General features: G+C 44.3%; 1 protein-coding gene across 1 annotated transcript in view; it reads right to left on the reverse strand.

Moving 5' to 3' along the window:
- LOC126541755 (hemicentin-2-like) overlaps positions 1-22,211 on the reverse strand; it is a 317,951-nt gene that overhangs the window by 32,927 nt on the left and 262,813 nt on the right. The window contains exon 11 of the mRNA XM_050188683.3: positions 15,631-15,744. Coding sequence (XP_050044640.1) covers positions 15,631-15,744 — 114 coding nt within the window. The remainder of the gene's footprint in view (positions 1-15,630; positions 15,745-22,211) is intronic.

A 22,211-nucleotide genomic window follows, 5' to 3' on the forward strand; every position in this document is an offset into this window, starting at 1 on the left:
GTATACTTTCGATTACAGTGTTTATTTTCTTTCTGTTTAAGGATCCGTCTCAGGCTAGATGGCGGACGTGATTGGACAGACAATTGTTCCCTGCGCGGAGGGCTCTCCGGCACGCCTCGTAAATTTTCTCACTGTCTCCGCCTTGCGCAAGCGAGCGAACGTTAAATTTACCCTCCTCCCCCCCAACAACCGCTCCAAGCTTTCAACCTCCAGTCGTTTCACTGTTGGCACATTTCTTGTTTGCGGGAAGACAAACCTAGCGACAGGAATTGCGCCTTTACACGACAACAAATCGCTGCATTACTTGAGAACAAACTGCAGGCGTTGTTCGGTGCTACCAGAAGAAGAGACTTCTGTACGGTGCAGGCCGCAACTCGGCTGCAGTGATGAACTGTCGTGGCTTGACCAGGTCTACACGCTAGATCGAGCGCTGGAGAACATGAAAAAAAGTATGTGGGCACCAAGAAATCCTCGGATAGCGACGTTACCGCGTGATACAGTCGTCGACGCTTCTGTCTATAGGCCACGATACAAAGAAATTAATGTCTGCACTTTACTGGCTGGTTTGAGAGAGGATACTTGCGAAAAGAGGTAACCATAAGCGCGGGCCACACAGCACACAGCTTTGTACCATGAACTCAGTAGCTGCTGTGCACATGGTACATCTTAATGCGTAAGCATTCTTTGGCGAGCTCCCCAGCCCTGTCACGCGAAAAGTGCATAGCCTTGAATGTGCACAAAAATGCGTAATTTCCAAAGTTTAGAAATTTAATCGTTATGACAGTGAAAATGTGGATGATCGGAAGCTTTTAAGCGATAAGGAACAAAAGCAAAAACAAATGAAAGGAGAATGCCCACGGGGTTACATAGGACTCCATAGAATATGCGTAGGGAAACTTATAGTAGGGGCGTGCCTAGTTGAAATTTGGGGATGGGTCAATTGAAATTTGGGGGTAGGCCAACTTAAATTAGGAGGTGGGCCAACTTGAAATTTGAAGGTGACTCAACCTAAATTTGGGAGTGGGCCAACTGAAATTTGTAGATGGGCCAACTAAAGTTTGTGGGTGGGCCAGCTTGAAATTTCGGGGTGGGTCAACTTCAATTTGGGGGTGCGCTAACATGACATTTCCATGAGGACGAACGTAAATTTATGGGTGGGTCAACTTGAAGATTGGGGGTCGGGTTGGCCCAAGTTACATTTGGGGGTGGACAAACTTCAATATCGGGGTGGGCCTACTTGAAATTTGAGGTTGGAACAACTCTATGTACGGTTGGGCGAACTTGAAATTCGCGACGATGCAGTCTCCCTTCATGCAACGCCTCATGCGATACTGCGGCAGCTGGTGTTGCCTTTCTGCCGCTCTGCGCTGCCGAGGCGCGCTCGTTCCCGGCGTTCCGGCTCAATGGGTACGATCACATTGAAGAGGCCGGTTGCGGCAAGCAAATCTGACAGTTGCCCACTAAAGCCTAATCATTCTTTGCCACCGGAACGGCCATGGGTAGACGCGCATAAGCTAGAAAAAAATGTAAGCAATACTAAGCAAAAAGCGAAGTCACAGCCGAGCCAAGCAATGCTTCCGCGTTGGTAGAAAATGCTCGGAATTTCTGTAGCTTTTTCGTTACTCTGCTGGGCGGTGAACGAGTGCTCTTTGCAGAAGCGTCTGCCTTTGTACAACACATGGACACGAAGACACCTTCCCCGACCCATGTAACTCTCGTTGCATTGTAAACGTGTGTACCAGAATATGACGTCGTTATAAAGTTATAATACGCATGCACATATCGTGATAATGCTTCACCATGTTAGCGTACGTGCGGGGCCTCAAGAGCACGGCACGCGCTGTGCTGCATGTTTTTCAAGCGAAGCTTGTATCGGCTCACAAGTGGCGCTGTCGTCGTCACGCAAAAACCCAATTGCTCCCAGAGCAGAGCAGCTGCGGGAAAGGGCGATTTGACGAGTCGACTGCTGCGCCGACGCCAGAGCGTGAGTCATTAGCAAGGATTCCAGCTGCATACACTCGCGCTCACGCCAAGCGCGCGACCAGTCAGATCCATTTCGCTTCCGCCGGCTTAGTTTCCGTTCAATGCCGTTTCGGAAAACGACTGGGACGGCCACGCGCTGTGCGTTCCCCCGAGGAAAGGGCAGCGGTCGATGAGCGGCGGCGAGAACTCGCCCTTGAAAGGGCTCGCCGCCGGCGCGCATATGCAGCCATTAGAGCCGCCCGAGCCTATGCAATCCGTCAGCAACGAGAAGAAAACCCCGAGCTAAGGGTGCGGGAGGCCGAAGCAATCCGGCACCATTGCCTGTGGGTTACTTAAACATGACGAAGGTCAGGTGTATGCAGCACAAGCTTCGCTTACCTCCATTTCCCGATAGGGAAGAGTCGGTCATTTTTTTTATATATTCTGGGTGTTTCAGTGAACACTTTCGAAAAATGTTTAAAGGTTGTCTGTAGCAGATAACACAATTCTAGTTCATGAACTGGTCTACTCGAAGAGGTCGACTTTACCTGCACAAAAAAAAATTTAATGCATAACCAACTAATAACGAAAATTCACTCATTAAGTTTTGAACTAATTACCTTATGCACCATATTGCAATTTACATAACCTAGCCGTGGAGTTCGCAAGGCGGATCCTCTTGGAGCGAGTTCTCAGGATGACATCAGTTTGGAGATATTAATTCCTGAACTTTGCGGAGGAATGCATTGGCATTCCGGCTACTTTCTTGACAAAACATCATTTTATGCATTGAAGCGCAAACGTAACTGGAACGCCATGCATTTCTCCGCAAAGTTTGGGAATTATTATCTCGATGCTGGTGTCATCCTGAGAATTCATTCCAAGTGTATCTACCTTGCGAACTCCACGGCTAGAATTTGTAACCCACCGTGGTTGTTTGGTGGCTATGGTGTTGGGCTGCTCAGCACAAGGTCACGGGATCGAATCCTGGTCACGGCGGTCGCATTTCAATGGGAGCAAAATGTGAAATCATCCGTGTACTTAGATTTAGGTGCACGTTAAAAAACCCCAGGTGGTCCATATTTCAAGAGTTCCTAACTACGGCATGCCTCATAATCAGATTGTAGTTTTCGCACGTAAAACCTCATAATTTCTTTTAGATTTTGTAAATTGCATTATGGCCATAAGATAATAAGGTAATAACATAATTAGTGAATTTTAGTTAATTAGTCGATTATGCATTTCAATTTTTAGCGCAAGTAATGTCCGCCTTTTTGAGTAGACCAGCTCATCACCTAGAATTGTGCTATCCGCCACAGGCAACCTTTAAAAATTTTTGAATGTGTTCGCTGAAACACCCTGTGTAGTCTAGCATGCTGAATAAACTGTTTAGTCTTTAGGCTTCCGGTAGCCTAGTCTCCACCCCTACAACTGCTTATTTCTATCGGTAACATGCGTTGTCTCCTTGATCGGCATCAAGGTGCGGCTTCACTTTCATTAACAGTTTCGCTTTTTGCCAGTAAATATACGTGGTAATTATAGAAAATTCAGCCTCGTGTTACACTCGGCAATTAGCACGTGACCAAGTTTGCGAAGATAAAAAAAAACGGATAAACAGACCCGCAATCACTCATCACCGACAATTCCTATCGATGTCAATACACACATGTAAATCAGAGGCGTTCAGCACTGAGTTGCTTTTCCCTGAAATCTTAGCCATTCTAAATATGTTTCAGTGTGCTGGTGCCCCTTGAGAAAAAAAAGCGGGAAGTTCAAGAAAACGTTTAGTGAAGGAAGATTACCGTTGGCATATGTATGGCAGTCGACATATTTCCAGAAAACGAACTTGGAAAGCATATTTAGCTTTCCAAAATGGCAATACTGAGAAAACGAAGTTACAGCAGAAGAAAGCAACGTGCGCAATGAATCTTGTCATGCCCGGCGTTATTCAAGAGCCAGGCAAACAGGAGAATGCGATGTAATGATTGCCATAGTGTAACTCTTTTGAAGCACCGCTACGTTCTGACAGCCAATCAAACGAAGGCTGGCAACGTACTCCGCGAATCAATCCCGCGTATACGCCACTGTGCGCGTCCGCTTTGCTGCTTATTAGGCGTGCAGTGCAGGAAAGTTAAAAAGAAAAAAAGAAGTAAAGCGCGGTTGAGCAGTGAGCTCCATCCGCTGTATGGTTCTTAACGTGTCCGCTATTGCACTGGCATTCACTCCGAAAAGCCGCACAGAGCGCTTGTGTAGGCCACTCGACTGTGCGCGTCGTCGTCAAAGGTCGCTTTCTCATTCTGCTACATGCTTTGGGGAGAAGCCCGTTTTAATAATGTACTTTGTTGCGAACGTCAATAATGGAAGTATTTGAGTGTGTGACGCCACTCAGGGCGTTGCCATGACAATGTTCGGGGTGCACTCTCGATCTCGTGCCCTGCAATCGACCATCTGCGTCATCTCTAAATTGGTATTCCTAGATGCAATAATGTCTGGCGCGCGAATCGCGAGCAGAATGCCGGTGATGATTGCGGCATCTAGTAGCCGGGCAACGAGCTGAATAATGTGGCTTGGTGGCAGTGGTGAGAGAAGGCACTCTTATAAACGTAGAACGCTTATAAACTACACAGGCGTTATAGGCTGCATAAGTGTCTTGACAAAGTCACCCGAATGCACTTCGAGCAACTTGGGAGACGTTGTTGCGCAGTACTCGGCAGCACTCTAGCGCACTGCTTACTAAGTTCAAGTGCGGCAAAACAGCTACTTGTGCAACCCTAATGGGGTTATGTGTCTGTAGAGAGAGGGAAGAGGGAAGGTACAGAGGCTCCGCCATCCCTGGGCTCGTAATGCTTCACTCTCACGGTCGGGAGGAAAAGCGGGCTGCTCCACATTAAATATGAGTCACTCCAGCACGCTGTCCAAAGGTAGATAACCCACTCGCAATGCAAAATCTCGCACAACATTCAGTTCACCATGCCTATATAGCTGACGTTAAAACAAGTGCGTTGTGTAACTAGCGGGGCCAGATACCTCCAGTGACATCTGAACCACTGCTTTTCAAGGCCGCAAAATAAACTCTGCAAGCATGGGGTTTTCCAAATAGTGCAAAGTGCTGGTTTCGTCTAGTTGGTAACTTATTGTGGCATAATAAAAAAGGAGGACAATAGGGCGAGCACTGACTTATAAGTGGATTTTATTTCTTCAGATTTACAATTAATATGTTTACAGGATCATGAACTCCTTTAGAGGGCCATTTTGCCACGCGTTGCAAAGAGTTTGGCTGCGAAACCAACTATGAGTGCTGCTCCATTGTTGCTGGAACGAAAACAGGCTCACGAGGGAGATCATAGAAGCCGACGAAATGGGGCGCTATGACACATTATCAGTTAGCGTTCCCTAAGTGACCTTATCGAGAACAGAACTACAGTTCCTAATGCCAGACGTGGATGCCGTGTAAAATAGACTAACATTTTTGTTTTGTTTGTTTCTTCGCTGGTTCAACTTGTTCGACTGCCTGTGGTTCTTGCATCTTGTCTTTAATCCTTCTTATGCAACTACCGGGTGCGTTACGCAACTGGAATCTAACTTTAAAACTATATAGTGGTGTATACCTTAAACGAATGAGGCCAGCAGCATGTTGCTTGTAGTCATCCTACGTTACTCAAACATTTTTTTTTAATTACCTAGCTAACTAGTTGCATTTTATTATGCAAAATTTACAATATTTGTTTGACGGTCTAAGTCGTACTTGAACAGTTGCGGAGCGGGCTCAGAAATACCTAACAGAGTTGTTTCGATGACGTTGTCTTTTACGTGGCGATTTCTTTTCCGAGCTCTGAAGAAACCCTGCGATATATGAAAAACGACGCTACTGCGGCGCTTGCACGTATGGATTGCCGAACTATCAATAGCGTATCGAACGAAAGCAGCCCGCATTCGAATTACAAAAGAAGAAAATCGATCGGCCACGGCGTCCAGAGTATATCAGCATCTTTGTTGCGAAGATCTCCTTCCGCCACGGTCCTAAATGACAAGCGAATATAGCATAAGTAAACGCAGCTCCATAGCTCCATAAGTAAATTGTCTCCATGGCTCAAGATGACTGCGAATATGCCGTTGGTTTCATTTGTCTAATGTGTAGCACTGTATATTTAATGTTTCGTTCTACTGTGCGTCAAACACACGCTTATACCCCCCCCCCCCCCGCCCCGTCAGTCTGAAACATAATGTAGTTTGAAGTCGGTGCTCGCGCCGTCGATTCCATTTTATCCTCGTCTCTTACTTTTTTTTTAATGCGAGGGTAAATGCCTCTTTTACTTTCACTGTTCAACTGTTTGCAGACTGATCACCTGACTTGAAAAGTTTTCATAATGTTCTGCACCTTTGCTATATGTCGCAGTTCTTGGAGACTCGTCATGCCACCCTCGAGGCGTGCTGCATAACGCATTAGTTGCTATTAATACGTAACTAGTTATATTGTCTGCATACGGGAGGTCGATCGGGGGAAAAAGCCCGTGTTAATCCACATTCATTCGAAAAGTGAGCATATCTGAAAGCACTAAGGTTGATATTTGTCAGAACGCAACACTTTTTTGAAGATTCAATCGAGGTAATGCAAGCAACTCGCCTCCATGTTTGGCCTGCCATGTGGTTGAATAAACTCAAACTCACACTCAAACTCAAAGCCCGTCAGCTTGTTTTAGCCGTCGCTGCTGCAACTTGCCGGCCGTCTTGTTCTAAAAAAAAAAAAAAAAAAAAAGCTACCATTTGACCGCAACGAGTGCAGTCTGGAACTTTCTCATCGATTATTTACGCTCATTGCAGTTTATCGCCTTAGTGGTGCCATAAATTCGGGGCATTAGTTTCCCAGTGACACTAGTGGATTGAACCAGATTACGTATGTGCCGCTTTAGCATGTTGGGCGTTTCTAGAGCAACGCGTTTGTTGACGAAATTTTGATTCTTTAGGAAGCATCGAAAGCTCGCGCGATGCTGTGAAAGATTAAACAACTTGAATCGGATGCCTGTAATCCTTACTAGGATAATGCTCACCGCTTAGAATGATGTGCTTGATTGCCAGTAAACAGTCACGTCGTATCGTACTTGAGCCGAAATGGTGGAAGAAAAAAAATTAGGTTTACGAAATACTGATGGCTATATTATCAGCTTGAAATGCGTGGTCGATATATCAGGCCGGCACTAAATAGACGTGCGCTCTTTCCTTAAAATTGTAGCAAAAAAATCTCGCACCGCATACCATCTGCTCTGTACCTGCTCAAAATTCGCAAACCATGAAATCAACAATTGTGCACAAAAGTGGCGACAAAAATAGCCTAAATAATTATGAATCGATCTCTCTAGAGCCTATATTTTTTTTTTAAATGGCATGAAATAAATTATATTTATTAGGCTCTTTGCATTTTTCGATTATCATTGCGTGATAACGCCATCGCAATATGATTTCAGGCGCGGCCTTTAAACCGAACCGCTTTACTTCACAATAAAGAAATAACTGATTTTAACAAATATAGAGGCTAGAAATCTTACATTAGGCATATACATGAATTATTCAAACGTCTTCAATAGAATAAATCATGAAACATTATTACGAAAATTACCTTCCCTTGGCACTCAAAGCATTGTTTTATCTTTAATTTAACGTCGTTTAACAGATCGACATTAAGTGTGTGTCTATAATACAAGAATTATATGCATTGAGGCGAAATAGGTATGGCGTGCCTAAATTAAGTGCATTAGGTTCGTTTTCCTTTAATATTTTGCATTAGTGACATTATAAGAGTGAGCATTTCTGTAAAATATGTAATCTACGCCGACGATACAAGGTGATTTTTTTCAGGAACAAATGTAGAAAGCCTCATAGACTGCGTGAATGATATATTATACAAAATGTAATGTAAATGAACTGTACGGAATTCTTTACACAATGATTGTTCAAAAAACAAAAGTCGCCCTTTTTCGTGCCAAATCAACATTACACGATATGTCTCATTCATTAAACCTTAACAAAGGTGATATGGAACTTTCTTCATACACAGAACACTTTCGGTGTTTCGTTTGATGAACACATCTCATCGGTATACCATACTGTATATATTGTTTGCAAATTCCGTAAAGTCGTGGGCTCGTTGAAAAAGTACCAGTCTATATATACATTGCCCGTTTTACAAAAGCTCATGCTTTACAGTGCCCATTGTTCTTCTCATTTACGTTCGTGCTTTTTCGTGCGAGCTACTGCTCTAGAAAATCGTTGAAAATATTAGCAGTTAGGAAAAAGAAAAGAAACCCTAGCGTTCTGTTGCTGGTTTACCGTACAATACTCACACATCCGATCAGTTTGAGAAATTTGAAGTACTAGAAATTGTGACTCTTTATGAGTACCGGATTTTTACAGCTCTTAGATCCGAACTTATTCAACACCACATACAAATACGAACCTTAGCTACTTGAAAAGCAAATTCGACCTCTCATTTAAAAAGACACACGAACCACTGACCTAATACACAACCCCGAACGCATTACGGTCCCCAGCTACTGCAATATTTCCTAACCAGCATAACAAATAGGATTGAATAAACTGAAGAAGGTTTACGTGATTTATCAAGAAACGATATAATAAATATATTCTGCTGAACATACACTTTAGTAACGTTCTTTTATACTGTACAGAAATGGCTGTTTGTAGTTTACCTTTCTAATCTTTTGTAGATGTTTTCATTGTAGATGTTTGTAGAACATTGTAAATGTTATAGATGTTTATTATAGGGTGCTTTATATTTATTTGAGCCAAATTTAAAAAAAATTGCCTGCGGCAGTTTGAATCCTTGATCTAAATTATTCGATGAAGCCGGCATTGCTTCTGCGAGAAATGAAAATGCTTAATTGAATAACTAACATGATTACGCCAGTAACTGTTTAATTAATTCATTTACGGCACATATTTCAATCTACAAGTTAAAGCCGGTGAGTTCGCAAGGCGTATCCACTTGGAACGAATTTTCAGGACTGCACCAGTTTCGAGATATTAACGTTCAAAGTGTCCGACGAAATGCATTGGTCTTCCATTTACTTTTTTTGAAAAGGAAGCCGCTGTTTTAAGCATCGAAGCGTACGAGTAACAGGAACACAAATATATACATTTCGTCGGACGCATTGAAAATTAATATCTTGAAACTGGTGCAGTCCAGAGAACTTGTTCTAAGTGGGTACGCCTTGCGAATTCACTAGCAACAATTCGTAGATTAAGATATGCGCCGTCTAACAGTTAATTATAAAGTTAATTAGCGCAAATTTAGTGGTTAATGAAATAAGCGTTTTGATTTCTCGTAGAAGTAATGGCCGTCTCATTGAGTAATTCAGATCACGACTTAGAATTGTGCTATACGCCGCAGGCAATTTTCGAAAATTTGGTGCCGCTAAAATATAAGGAAAGACATCCTGTATATTGAAATTCTTTAAAGGCGTTCTGCGTAAGAGCTTGTGCCGTTGCTTGTTGTACCCTAGTGTTTTCGAGGTGGGTGGTGGGGCCTTAACACTGCTTTTCCCCGCCCGTTATCCTTACCACTCATGTACAATTTGGCACGTACCGCCTCCCCGATGTCGTAAAACAAAAGAACTTCAAACTGGCACAAGAACTGAGCAGCGGTATGCATGAACTATTTTCTACAACTTAGAGATAAAACAAATGCACGTGTTTGAATAGGTGATGTCTAATATAGGCCGACCACGACTTGTTTCCTGCTCTGCGATCGTTTTTGCCGCACGCAGCCCGCAAAAGCAGAGCCTTCGAGATATGCTTTTGTTAATCAGAGGAAACCGTCTCTGGGGCGTCAATTTAGACACCACCTAACATCGGACTATAGTTCGTCCGCTCATACCGCTGACCGAACAAAAATATTTGCCTAAGCCTTTATCAAAACACAACTGATAGTTGAATGTCTATTGACATAAAAGCCATTCCGCATATATTAATTGAATATGGTGTTATTGATTGTACATTACTCTCCTTCGGGGAAAGGGAGACGTTGGAAACATGTTTATGTTTCAATGAGCAAAATGAGGCTTGCGGAAATCCGCAAGGCGAACGAAATTTATGAACGGAAAACTCAGAGAGAAGGGAGTTGGAGTGGTTTTCATTTAAACCTAGCGTGAAGGCACAAATAAATTAAATACGCGCTCGTCACCCAGACCTAGCAGCTCAGTGGCTACTACTGAACCCGAAATCCCGGGTGGGATTCATTGCAGCGGTGGCCGCAATATGATGGGGACGAAATGCAAAAACTTTCGCCTACTCAGAATTCGGCGCACATTAAACTCAAGGTAATCTAAAAAATCCTACTATTTGACTTTGAATATGTGTTCCTTCGTCAGTGTACATGTCGTGTATGTAAGAAAACCTATAAAAAAAAGGAAAAAAATGCAGATCGTCTGATTTCTACACGATAGCGTTTCAGTTTCCGTGATCTTTGCAACGTATCTACTGAAGAGACTTTCAAATGCATGGCCGGCACATGCGGCTGCCTATATTTTAGGCCGTACGCACGCCTTCTGCTTCATTTCTGTCGCGAACGGTGCCACTGTCGAATAATGGTAGTTTGTCTGATCCGTACTGTGCAGATATTTAAAAATTAAATGGTGCGGTGGCGCCGGCAGTGAATCATTCATACATGTTTTCACAACGCAGTTTGATTGCCTAATGTCGAGGGTGAGTTAGCAAAGCAAGTCAACAAACGGATTCTTAAGTCTGTTCAAACGCATAAAACCAGCACCTTAATGGAGCCTTGGTAACACTGGTTTTGCAATGCAAAAGCACGCAGTAGCCGCTAAAAAAGCCATTCAGTAACGAAATCGATCGATCGAACGGTTGATCGACTGATTGATTAATTGATTGATTAATTGATTGATTGATTGATTGATTGATTGATTGATCGATTGATTGATCGATCAATCGATCGATCGATTGATCGATCGATCGATTGATTGATTGATTGATTGATTGATTGATTGATTGATTGATTGATTGATTGATTGATTGATTGATTGATTGCGAATAACATACTAAATTAAGAAGCAGGCATTAGAGACGCCATGGAGCCTCCGGACTGGTTCCAACCACCTGGTGTTTCTTAACGTGAATTCAAAACTAGATGCACAAGCGGTATTTATTTATTTATTTATTTAATTATTTCTGCACCTGTCTCTTATCAGAATTCGGCCTCCGTAGTCTGGAATCGAATAAGTATAACCTGGCACTCAGGTAGCGTGACGCTATGCAACGCTACCTATAGGCAACCCTGACTGCGGATGGAATCGTAACTTCTGTGTTACTATGACGACGCCCGCACATACGTCATTGTTTTTTGAAATGTATTTCCCGAGTCTATGCAATACATTCAGCATGCTACTCACACGGCTTTCAACTGTTGAACTGATATTGTGCGTTGCGCCACCGGAAAAAAAAAAGTACCGCTGTCGTTATGGGTACCGTTGTGCTTGTCCAATAAACCTAACCAGATGTTCTAACCATAGCAAACTATAGCGACGCTTGGAGATTGACCATAGTTGCGCTGCACGAAATGCCTCGTAGGAATCACTGCATTTTACCAGCGAGGCCAGGTCCCTAGGAACGACAACACGCACATTTTCCGAGCTAGAGACAAAATGACCGGCAAGAACGGAGAGAGAAAAAAAAAAGGAAATTAATTCGGAACCTCTTGGGATCAGATAGCGCATGTCCGTGCATCAAATGGGATATTGATCTGCTGCGCGAAATGCGAAGTTGCCCACGTTTAAGCGCCTTAGTCTACCGACCTATTTTGCATTTGCTTCTCCGCAACTGATCTTATCGTCGTCCGCTGCGAGCACAAGTTCTACCGTAATCCTCATAGTTCGTATCATTATACGCATCGAGTAATGCATTCATTTAAGGTTCCTTCACCCATTGTCAAAATAAACAAGGCTGCACCGTCTTCTGCAGCAATGTTTCGTGTACTGCTCGCAAAAATACTTTAGTGTTCTGCTTCAGGGCATTCTTAGAAGGCGCGACGTATTCCTGTAATACAGGTAAAATAAAACTGTCTAGTGGCCATCTTTAGATGCTTCTGTAATGATTATCCCACTATGCACGAAGACTATAGAGTATTCACGAGAAAATTCTTGAAACCTGGGACCTGCTTCGCTAGAAGGAATTGAACTAGCAAACGCCGAATAAAAGCATGGCGAAAAGATGGATCAAATTCTGTGATAGCAGAGTGCGTTTTTGACAACGCCCATTGTACACGCGCTCAACGCGAAGAAAGGACTCATATGGGTCCAGACAGATCGATATTCAGCTTACCTTTCCTAATGGAGTTGCGAATTTTAACATCAAAAGTTTATGCCTTGTTAAAACTGCCAAGTTGTCTGCAACCTTCGATGTACCTTCGATTACAAGAACTAAATAAACCTACGTTATTTTCATTCTTACGGATTTGTTATTTGTTATATTGTACATTGGGCAGCCGCGGAGGGATTAAAGTACGAGCTACCTCTGCTGCGTCATTCCAGTCAACGAGCATGTCAATAGCATCAATGAGCACAGGTCGACCTATTTAATTGCCACAATGATAAAAAGAGCAATTACCAAAACCCAACCACATGTCTTCTTTTGAAAACAATGTCTTTAATTTGGGACATGATTTAGTCTTTGTTGCAATAATCTGTATCTGGTATAGTAAAAACCTGGAGCCCATATTCACAAACACTTCCATACGCTATGAAGCGGTTTCTAAGAAGGTGCTGGTCGATCTTGATTAGCCACATAAGATTAGCAAAGAAAGCAGCCCAAAGACAAACAGCCTTTACGAAAGGGAAGTTTTAAGACAGACTTTTGTTCGCAAGTGCTCTTTGCCATTGAGTGGCCGCCTTCACTAATAATGTGTTCGACATCACAATTGGCTGGAATATAGTATCACGAACAGCTTTAGCGCACGAACGTTTTTACGAACACTGGCCCAGTTTCCTATAGGCTGAGTGCCCTGCTCTGCCCACGCATCTGGCTGTAGCAATTGCTGCTAAGTGATTACAAGTCCGAGGTGGCCCTGCTTCGTAACAATTATTTAAATTTTACGTAATTTTGTTTTTTCATTGCCTTACGTCGTTGACTCAGATACCGCCCCGTCTCCGCTATCGCCGGGATGCTGACCCGACGAATTGCAAGAAATTGATCGAATCGGAGATCAGTATACTCCCAGGTATGCCCCCGCACTCGCTCCCCGCTAAAATAGCGCATAAGTATTTTCCTCGTTGAGAGCGAAGTCTCGCGTCCTCTCGCCAAGGCGGAAACCAGTGGCGCTCGAGTCAAGCACGCGCACTTTAGCACTATAACGCGATCACTAACGAGTCGCCATAAATCGCGCGCTTCAAGGAGTCGGCGCGAGGGGGTGGACCAAAGTGCTCCTCCGTCGCCCACCCACCACTTCTGGGCATTGGGAGGAGTAACGAGGCATTTCGGTTATGCGGTGGTTTTTCACGCCCCGGGGCCAACGCTTTCCGCCACCTCTTCTTCGTGGGGCCAGGGGCGTAACCCGCAGGAGGGTGGTGATAGAGCGTACTCCCCGCTTTCGACGCCACCGACGCTCTCCTTTCCATCCGGTCGGCGAAGATAGCAGCGTTCGAATATTTAATTAAATTCTCCGCATTCCTCAAGACCGTGACTGTAACGATCGTCGCCTCTTCGGCCTGCCTCGAGAGCGTCTGCTTCGATCTCCGCTCGCCTGCGGCGAATTAAAAGCTCCTGCTGCCGCGCCGTGTTGCTGCAATTGGGTGGTGCCATAATGAACCCACTCTCCGACCCCAGTCCACGGCACTGTATTTTGCCCGACTCTCTAACGTTTTTCTCCCTGCGGGGAACGGGATCTCATTCTTATGCTAGAAGCATTTGCTCCGCTACTAACAGAAAACGAGATAGCACAGGAGTGCGCGCACACATGCAAAGATATTGAACCAGACGTCAATTTTACCTTCACAATTAATAATTTGTGTCTTGTAGATGAGAAGTTACCTTCATCACTGGGAATAACTTTTGACCAACTATCGGCTGCGGGGAATCAACAAGGAATCGGTGCTTATTATACTCTTTTTCTAACCTCAAGATCCCGGGTTCGATACTAGGCCGAGGCGAACACATTATCGTGGAGCAGGATAGCCGAACTGCTTGTGTACCAAGATGACGGCGCACGCGCATGCGACGTTATCTGTGGCGTCACTGAATCACGAACAATAATTTGTTTATTTTTGTTAGTTGCTTTTGTTGTTTACGTGCGCTCAACCATCTCCAAACGTATTCTTCTTGTTTACTTTCATCCGTGATCTCCTTTCATATGAAATTGGGCCGCATTTAAATGCTGTCGGAAGGGTTCAGCAGTATTGAAACAGTGTTCCCTACCATACGAATAAAATGTACGGACAAGCTTCATGTTTACAAACAAGAACCCCATTATGTCGCTAGCAAGTACGCGCTTGGGGAAGAGGAAAAAATACGTTCTGTTCATGATCGAGTCACTTCAATCCTTGGCCACACTTATTTGCTGCGCAGCCAGTTTTCCTATACAAGAATAAAAAAGTCAGGACCAATTAAATCTCGCGTCCGTGCCACAATTCGCAGATGCGCGGTATAGGCAACGGTACAGGAGCATACACCTGAACGACGTCATGACCTGGAGGAAGTCATGTTGTACAAAGAATACAGCGCACTGCCTATTCCGCAGCGATACCGTATGCTACAGCATACATGCAGGCGCGCACACACACGCACACACAAAGAGAGAAAGAGAAACGGACGTCCATCCCTCGCAGTTACAGCAGTAGTTGAACAGGCCATAATGTCGCTCGATATTTCATTAAAAGTTATCGTTACCTTAGACTACTAATTCTTTTTAATAAAGTCTGCATCTACTTCTCAAGTCGTCTGTAGGATCAGATCCGCAGCAAATGCAGGAACGAATGGCGTACTGGAAATATAAAATACAACACAGCTTCCTTACGAATTTGTAGACTGATGATTACTCGCTAATACCAACTGCACTAGGTTTGCGCATAATTTCAACTTTCTGCTACCTAAATGTAACGCCAACTATGGAAAAATGACATCCTCTTTTTCAGCGTTATAAATATGGAATAACTTTCCACATTACTTAAGGAATTATGCTATTTGAATGCATTCAAACATGAATTGAAATGTTTTATTTCTTGTGAATAATTTCATGCCCGACAATGTGTTCTGCTGTATAGTTATGCATTTTGATATCTGTATTTCTTTGTTTATTTTCGCTTGCCAATGTATTGAATATTGCGCGTCCATTTGTTTTCCCTGCACTTTTCTAATTTTTCTGCGTTAACCCACTATTCTATAGAATTTTCTTTTTTTTTCCGAGCTGCAGTCGCTGACTTTGGGACCCTGGTCTGCTCGCTGTTTGCACGTAATGACTGCTTGCCGAATGAATAATAAAGTGAAATTGGGAACTCAAACTGAGGAACTGAAACTAGTGTAAGGTTGTTGCTTTCGCGATTCTCCCGCAAAACCCGTCACAGAGAGACGAAAACTGACCAATTTGCCCCTTGAATCACGCTGCTTCTCCTGTGGTCACGATTACTCCGAGAGAGGAGGCAGACTCACGGCATTTGGATGAACATCCAGAGGTGCACGATAGCGAGGCCTGCCTTAGGAGCAGCAGTAGGACGGTGAGCGCCAGCAGGTGCTCCGTGTTCTTCGCTTCGGACGGCACGGCTCCTAAATGAAAAAGAAAGAAAGAAAAAGACGATTATGAGACCGCTTGCAGATGAGACAAGGTGACGAGGCAGGCAGTTAATAAAGTTTATTTCCAAGCAAAAGAACCAATACGAAACCATTAGGAACAGAGGTAGTACTTTGTACATGCTTCAGGAGTGCTTCTTTCGTCTCGAGTAGTGCGGCGAAAGAGAGAAGTTCAATAAATAGCGAACAGAAGTCATAACTTTGGTCTCGTATTGCGGCGTACAATTCTAGCGCCGATGACATCCATCTACGATGCCACCAGTTTCGCTGCAATTTTAGCTTAACTGGGTCTCCTATTGTGCACTGTTTGCGCTATGCTACCCTATACTGGAATGCAAAGAAAATGGGATTCGGAATAAAGAGAGAGAAGTAAAAGGAAATGCCTATAATCAGAACGCGCTTCCTGTTTTTTTTTTTCTTCCTTCCTTTCGCCTTTCTTGTACACAGAAAATCTACAAAGGCTCTACATGGTCGATGTTCTCGTTCATCCTGAAATACAATCTTTGTTATAAGAGTAAAGATCCAGTGTTGATCCAGTGTTGATCCAGTGGCGCCCGAAATGCACCGCAAGAGACGGTCTCCGCAAGTGAACAACACTGCCGCTAGGAATAGCAGCGCTAGCTTCGGTGGAGGCTTCGTATAGATAGAAGCCGGCACAGACGAAACTTGAAGGAGCTTTGTATATACATCGTTTTGCACTAGACGCACATAGCAATAGAAGGGGGCACTGGAACACATAGGGCGGCACTGTACCGGCAGAGCCGATGGTGCAGAGCCCCGCAGGTATCGTGATCCCAGAACGCTTGGTCGGGTCAACGGGCCACGTTTTCTACCCCTCAGTGCCCCGCTCCGAACATTGACAATGCAATCGTCACCGAGTGGCTTTTAGGACGGTCCGCCGGCACACCAGTCAACAATCCTGTGTGCTAGAATCGTCCTGTGAGTGGTCCGCCAGCTGTTCAAGCATTGGGCCTCGTCTACGCCCCCTTTCTTCTACTATGGCTTAAGGAGTTTGCTCCTCCCCCTAAAAACGACATAAAAAAATGCAACAAGGGAGACCGTTACAAACGCAAGGCAATCGTACGTTCCGCGAAAGCAAATCGTACCTCGCGTACCGCAACAGGGTCCAGCTAATGGGCGCAATTAAGAGACTAATAAGCAGACAGCACCTGCAGACTAAAACGACAGGGTGATTGACTTCTGCTGCGTCGCCTCATCCCAATCTCGTTTACCAACCTACGACCTTCGGAAAAAAAGAAATCTGTAGCATAGTCATTGCAGGCCATATGTCAACAAAAATTGTCAACGCGGTAGTTTAGGCTTGCGTATACACCTGTCGAGTAAACGATTGCCCAGAAAAGGTTTTCCAAGACGGTCAATCGGCCACGGTCTGAGAAAAGGGTTCCCACAATGGACACGTCACGCGCAGTGCATGAGGAATACGGCGTTTGCGCCTTCTGTGCCGTCACCGCGATAGTCACCCGCCGCTGACGACCAACTATCCCGTTGTGCCTCCCTCCTCAAGCAAGGGTCATCGGCTACATCCCGCTAGCCGCATCTTTTCCCTTTTTTTGCAGCCTTTCCCTTCGACGGGACCAAAATGGAGGGACAATGCCCATTTCAAGCTTCCAAAACTCAACTTAAAGAAATAACTCGCTCTTTTCCAGCAGCAAGCTTACGAATAGCAGGCGCAAGCTTCGTCCGAACATTATTTACCGCCATCCCGGACATTACATCATCATGCCATCGCACAAAGCAGCGTAACTATGAACCTCGCCATGCCAAAAGAAAGCAGGCGCTTTAAGTCATTACGTCAGGCGGATGAAACTTAGCACATTGCTTTTATAGTCCATTATACATATAATGCTGAGTCACTTAAATTTTTGGCTGCGTAATGTAACTGGCATAATGTAGCTACTCTCCCAATCCAACGTATAATTAGTCCTTCGTTTTCGGGTAAATTGCCGCTTCTTTCACCATGTACAAAATTTATGAAAATTAGATTAAACCCGATTGCTTCCCGAAGTTTGCCTTTTTATACAAAGTAATAATGAATTCAGTTGTTAAAAAAACTATGAACAGTGCTCAACTTTATGAGCAAGTGGACAATATATATGTTGTTGTTGTTGTTATTATTATTATTATTATTATTATTATTATTATTATTATTATTATTATTATTATTATTGATATATGAATATGGCTTATGCCTCGTTTGCGGTTGACAAACAGGCGAAACGTGCACTTATATATATATATATACCATATTCTATGCCTGTAAGCCTTGACTGAACGAAATCTTGTTGCATTTTTAGTAGCCGCGTTTGCATGAGTACGACAATGGCGCATTGCCCCGCATTTCTTGCGCGTCGCATACGTCTAAAAGGCGGTAATGCGCTAGAATACGAATTAACAAACCATTAACGTTGCTCTGCAATGCTAACGGTAGACGTGACGTTGAGAGGACGTTTGCACAAATATATTTCATGTTCAAAGAAGTATCGCCAAACCCGTGTCTGTTTGTTTGTCTCTTTTAAGTGTATTAATAATACCTGATAACGGGGATTTGTATATATGTGTGCTTCACATGATTTGCGAGCAGCTGTCTTCATAACTACATGTTCCTGTGAGTGATTTCGGTTATTTAAGCAGAACGGTTGTGTCCAAAATAAGACCATTGCTTGTGATATTTGCTTACAAAGGTTACCAGGAAAATCTCGAACTTTCGACTGCCAGACAACAAAATCTCCTATTTGTACCAGGTTTTCGTGCCAGGCAACAAAAACCCCAATTTCTCCCTGCTTTCCCGAAAATGAAGGACCCTACGTATAATTAATGTAAGTTACCATGTTTAACTGACCGTTCTTTTTTTTGTTTTTTTTTACAGCGAAGATGTATGTGGCTAGCCGATTCTCCGTCCGTCCATCCGTCCGCCTGTTTCCTGTACGCCGAAAACTCCTCTGGCGCAACTGAATGCGCATGCGCGAAAAAAGAAAGAGCGCGCGATTGGCGGAGCCGGTAGTGACGTCATTGCTCTCCGTCGCAGCCGAGCGCGCGCAGCATTTTCTCTTCGGCTCTCAAATGGGCAGGCCACGCCCCATTAGTACTCCTGAGGAGCAGGCAGCTTTGGATCAGCAACGCCGCGAGCAGAACCGGGAACGAGCTCGTCTACGCCGTGCCGATGCTGCAGCCCGGACACAAGAACAGGCTCGCTCAGACGAGCGCAAGCAGCAACTGCGTACCGAGGATCCCGCTGGCTACCAAGGCGTCGTTTAATAAACACCGGGGCCACACGTTTCAGCTTCACTGGTCAACCATCTGTACCCAGTGCTTCGACGGTGATTCTTTTTTTTTTTTTTAGTAAACGTAGCCGATGCTACCTTGGTCTCACATTACCTTTTCCAGTTTCATTTGCTCATAGGTTCTACAAAACCGGCTGCTCTATCGGCAAGCACTGTATTTGTAACTAAACACGGACGTCAACTACGACATTTAAATTTACTCGTTAAACTGAACTCAGTTCTCCTTTTTTGCACCTCCTCGATGCGACCCTTCGGTGCGCTATATTTTTGCTCCCGCAGCTCGGAATGTCACTATAAACGAACTCTTACTTTCCTTCTGTCACATAAGAACAGAAAAGCAAAATAAGATAGATCGGTTTAGTAAACGAAATGAAAAGAAAGAGACAAAGAAGGACAACTGTCAAACCGCACATCGAGCCAAAGAGGCATGCTGTCCCGACCATTCGGTCCAGCGTTTATCCCAGTCTTCCCATCTTGCTGGCGCTGTCGCATGCGGAAATGACCGGTTCTGCCCCGTTTTACGGTTTCTTTCCGGAACAATTCCATACGCGCCGACGGCGCAAGTGAAGTAAGTCGGTGGCGCGGAAAAGAGCGGTTCGGGCTCTGCTTCGCTAATTCTGTGCATGCTGGTGGAAACTGCAGCTCGCGAAGTATTGAAAGCTCGACGAAGTTGCAGTGGTTCTTAATGGAAACAACGCGCATGTAATGGTTACAAAGAAAGTCGACAGCAAGACAGCACCTAAATTATCAACCTAAATATTTATTGAGCACACCGACATATTGAGCCCGCGTGCATACAACAACAAAAGAACGTTATTCTGTTCTGCTTGAAATATTCACAAGGGCACACGCCAGCCTATCGCAACGTTCGACAAATTAGCCAGGGAGGCCGTTAAATGGCAAACAATCGTTACTAAGAGCTTTGAGGATTCGGTCCCTGCTGTTTGTTTTTTGATAAATAATATGCCCCTGCAAACAAATATGAAATTGGGTTATGGTAATGAGGGGTTGGCATGCGCAGAAGCAGTTACATTCAGCGAGGAATTAACCATGCAGGGTAGGCCGGCACTCGTTCCCTGGCTATCATAATAAAACCACGCGTAGCGAATCAGAGGTCGCTCTTGAGGGGCACCAGAAATCTAATTCGCAAGGCCTTTTGGTCGCAAGTGCCATTTGCTATTTGCCACCTGCCTACTTCAATAATGCGTTGAACATCACGACTCGCTAGCATGACTTTTACGAACGGTTCTAGCTTAAGAAATTTCTTGCGAATACGGGCCCGGATTTGCGATCACCACCTCCCGTTTTTCTCGGGCTCAATCCAGCTCGCCGAGTACTGCACAGCGCCCAGCAGCCAGCGTATGGCTCCCCTTTTATTTCGTGTCCTATTAACGCAGACCACGTAAAAGCGTGGGGACTGGTCCGTGCCGTCATCTTGTTCCCACAGAATATGATAAAGGCAATATATATATAATTGTGAAGATTTTACGTGCACCACCACACGTGGATAAATCGAATTTCGGTCCCCAGGGAACTGCTCCGCTGTTCTTCCGCAATTACGCACTTGTAGAGTAGAGAAAATCTCAAGCTTGAACTCGACATCGCTTCTTTCCTGCTTATCCCGGATAGATAATTATTTCCTTGTTTGAAATTGCGAGTAAGAAAGAAAGAAGGGAAAAAAAAAGGAAAAGCGAAGATGAACTAACGTAAAAAAGAAAAACAAGTTGGAGCAATAATCTTGGTGATTATAATTTCGGATAGCGGCAGACCATTTCTGGCATTGATGTATTAAAAGAGAAGACAGCAAGCTAAGGTACCAGTAAAATGTGAAATGAGGGAGGCCGCCCGTACTGTCTGGTTCTCAGAAACGCCAAATGAAAGAAGAAAACAAAATAATTTAGAGGGGCAGAACCACGCACGATTTAGTTTCCAGAGTCAATCTGAGTTCTCTACGTCGACCACGGCTTTTTAGCGAAAGCTTTCTCCCTGGGGGATGTGCAAAGTGGAGAACCCGACCGCTAGGAGTACCTAACACACTCGTAGCGTCAAAGATGAACACCGCTGGTAATTTCGGTTTTGGCGAACCATTGTAAGTAACGCTACTAGAAAAAAAAAAAAACGAGAAGAACGTTTCGCGTTGTAGTTTTATAGTTATAACATACACATCACGCCGTTTTTCATGGTAGAAAAACGGACATGTTGTGGAACATTCAAGTCGCGAAGCGCAAACTGGAGTAGGACGTGTTAAAAACAGCGCTTATCATGTCCGTTATAATCACGTCCTCTTCCGGGTCAGCACTTCCTGACAGTGCTTACATTGTTTTACCTTGTATTATCCGTTTCCAAAAAGATTGAACAATATGCGTTCTTTTTTTTCCTTTTGCGGCTGGATGTTGAAGACGCAAGGAATAACGAAAGACGACGGGGCCCCTTTCAGATGTAACCAAACCAAATAATCAGGGTTTGTGACGATCAACCTGAATTTCAACTTAAAACTGAATTTAACAAGAGTAAAACGTAGGCTCCGACAAATCAAATGTGAATTTGAGTCCGATATTTTTCTCTCGTACAGCGAACGCTCGTTATAGCGAGCACCCCTGCGGCAGCTTTATTGGCGCAGAAACAAAGCTGTATGTTCGCTTTGATCGACCTGGCTTACCATACGAAACTAATCATTTCTCAAGAGACTCAACCCAGACAGGATATTGCAGAAGGCACACTATTGTATTTGGTGCTGTTGTTTAAGAGAAGGAACGCGTTTTACTTCAGCCGTTACCGCAAACTAATACTGGTCTGATGACCAACCTGCTTTGCTCGGGCCCAATTAAGTCGAGTCTACAGTGGAGCAATGGGCGGAATTCCGGCCATTCGAAAGCAGCCCAAGCCATATCGTCGTCTCGGTGACGGAAATGGCATTCGGCGTGTCCGCCGCACCACGTAGCCACGGATTCTGTTCATAACGCGGTGGAGTTTATACTTTACGGCTTGGTTAATGCATTGCAAGGGCGGTTCTTTTCCATGGTTTAGTGAACGCCTGCCAACAATTTTGAGACACAATAGTTCGAGTCAGGACTAAAACGAGGTGATATCATGTATGAAATAAAGCGGCAAGGCGAGACTTAACGGTAGATGGTAGGAACA

Source organism: Dermacentor andersoni, chromosome 2, assembly GCF_023375885.2.
Source record: "Dermacentor andersoni chromosome 2, qqDerAnde1_hic_scaffold, whole genome shotgun sequence".
Classification (NCBI taxonomy): Eukaryota; Metazoa; Arthropoda; class Arachnida; order Ixodida; family Ixodidae; genus Dermacentor; species Dermacentor andersoni.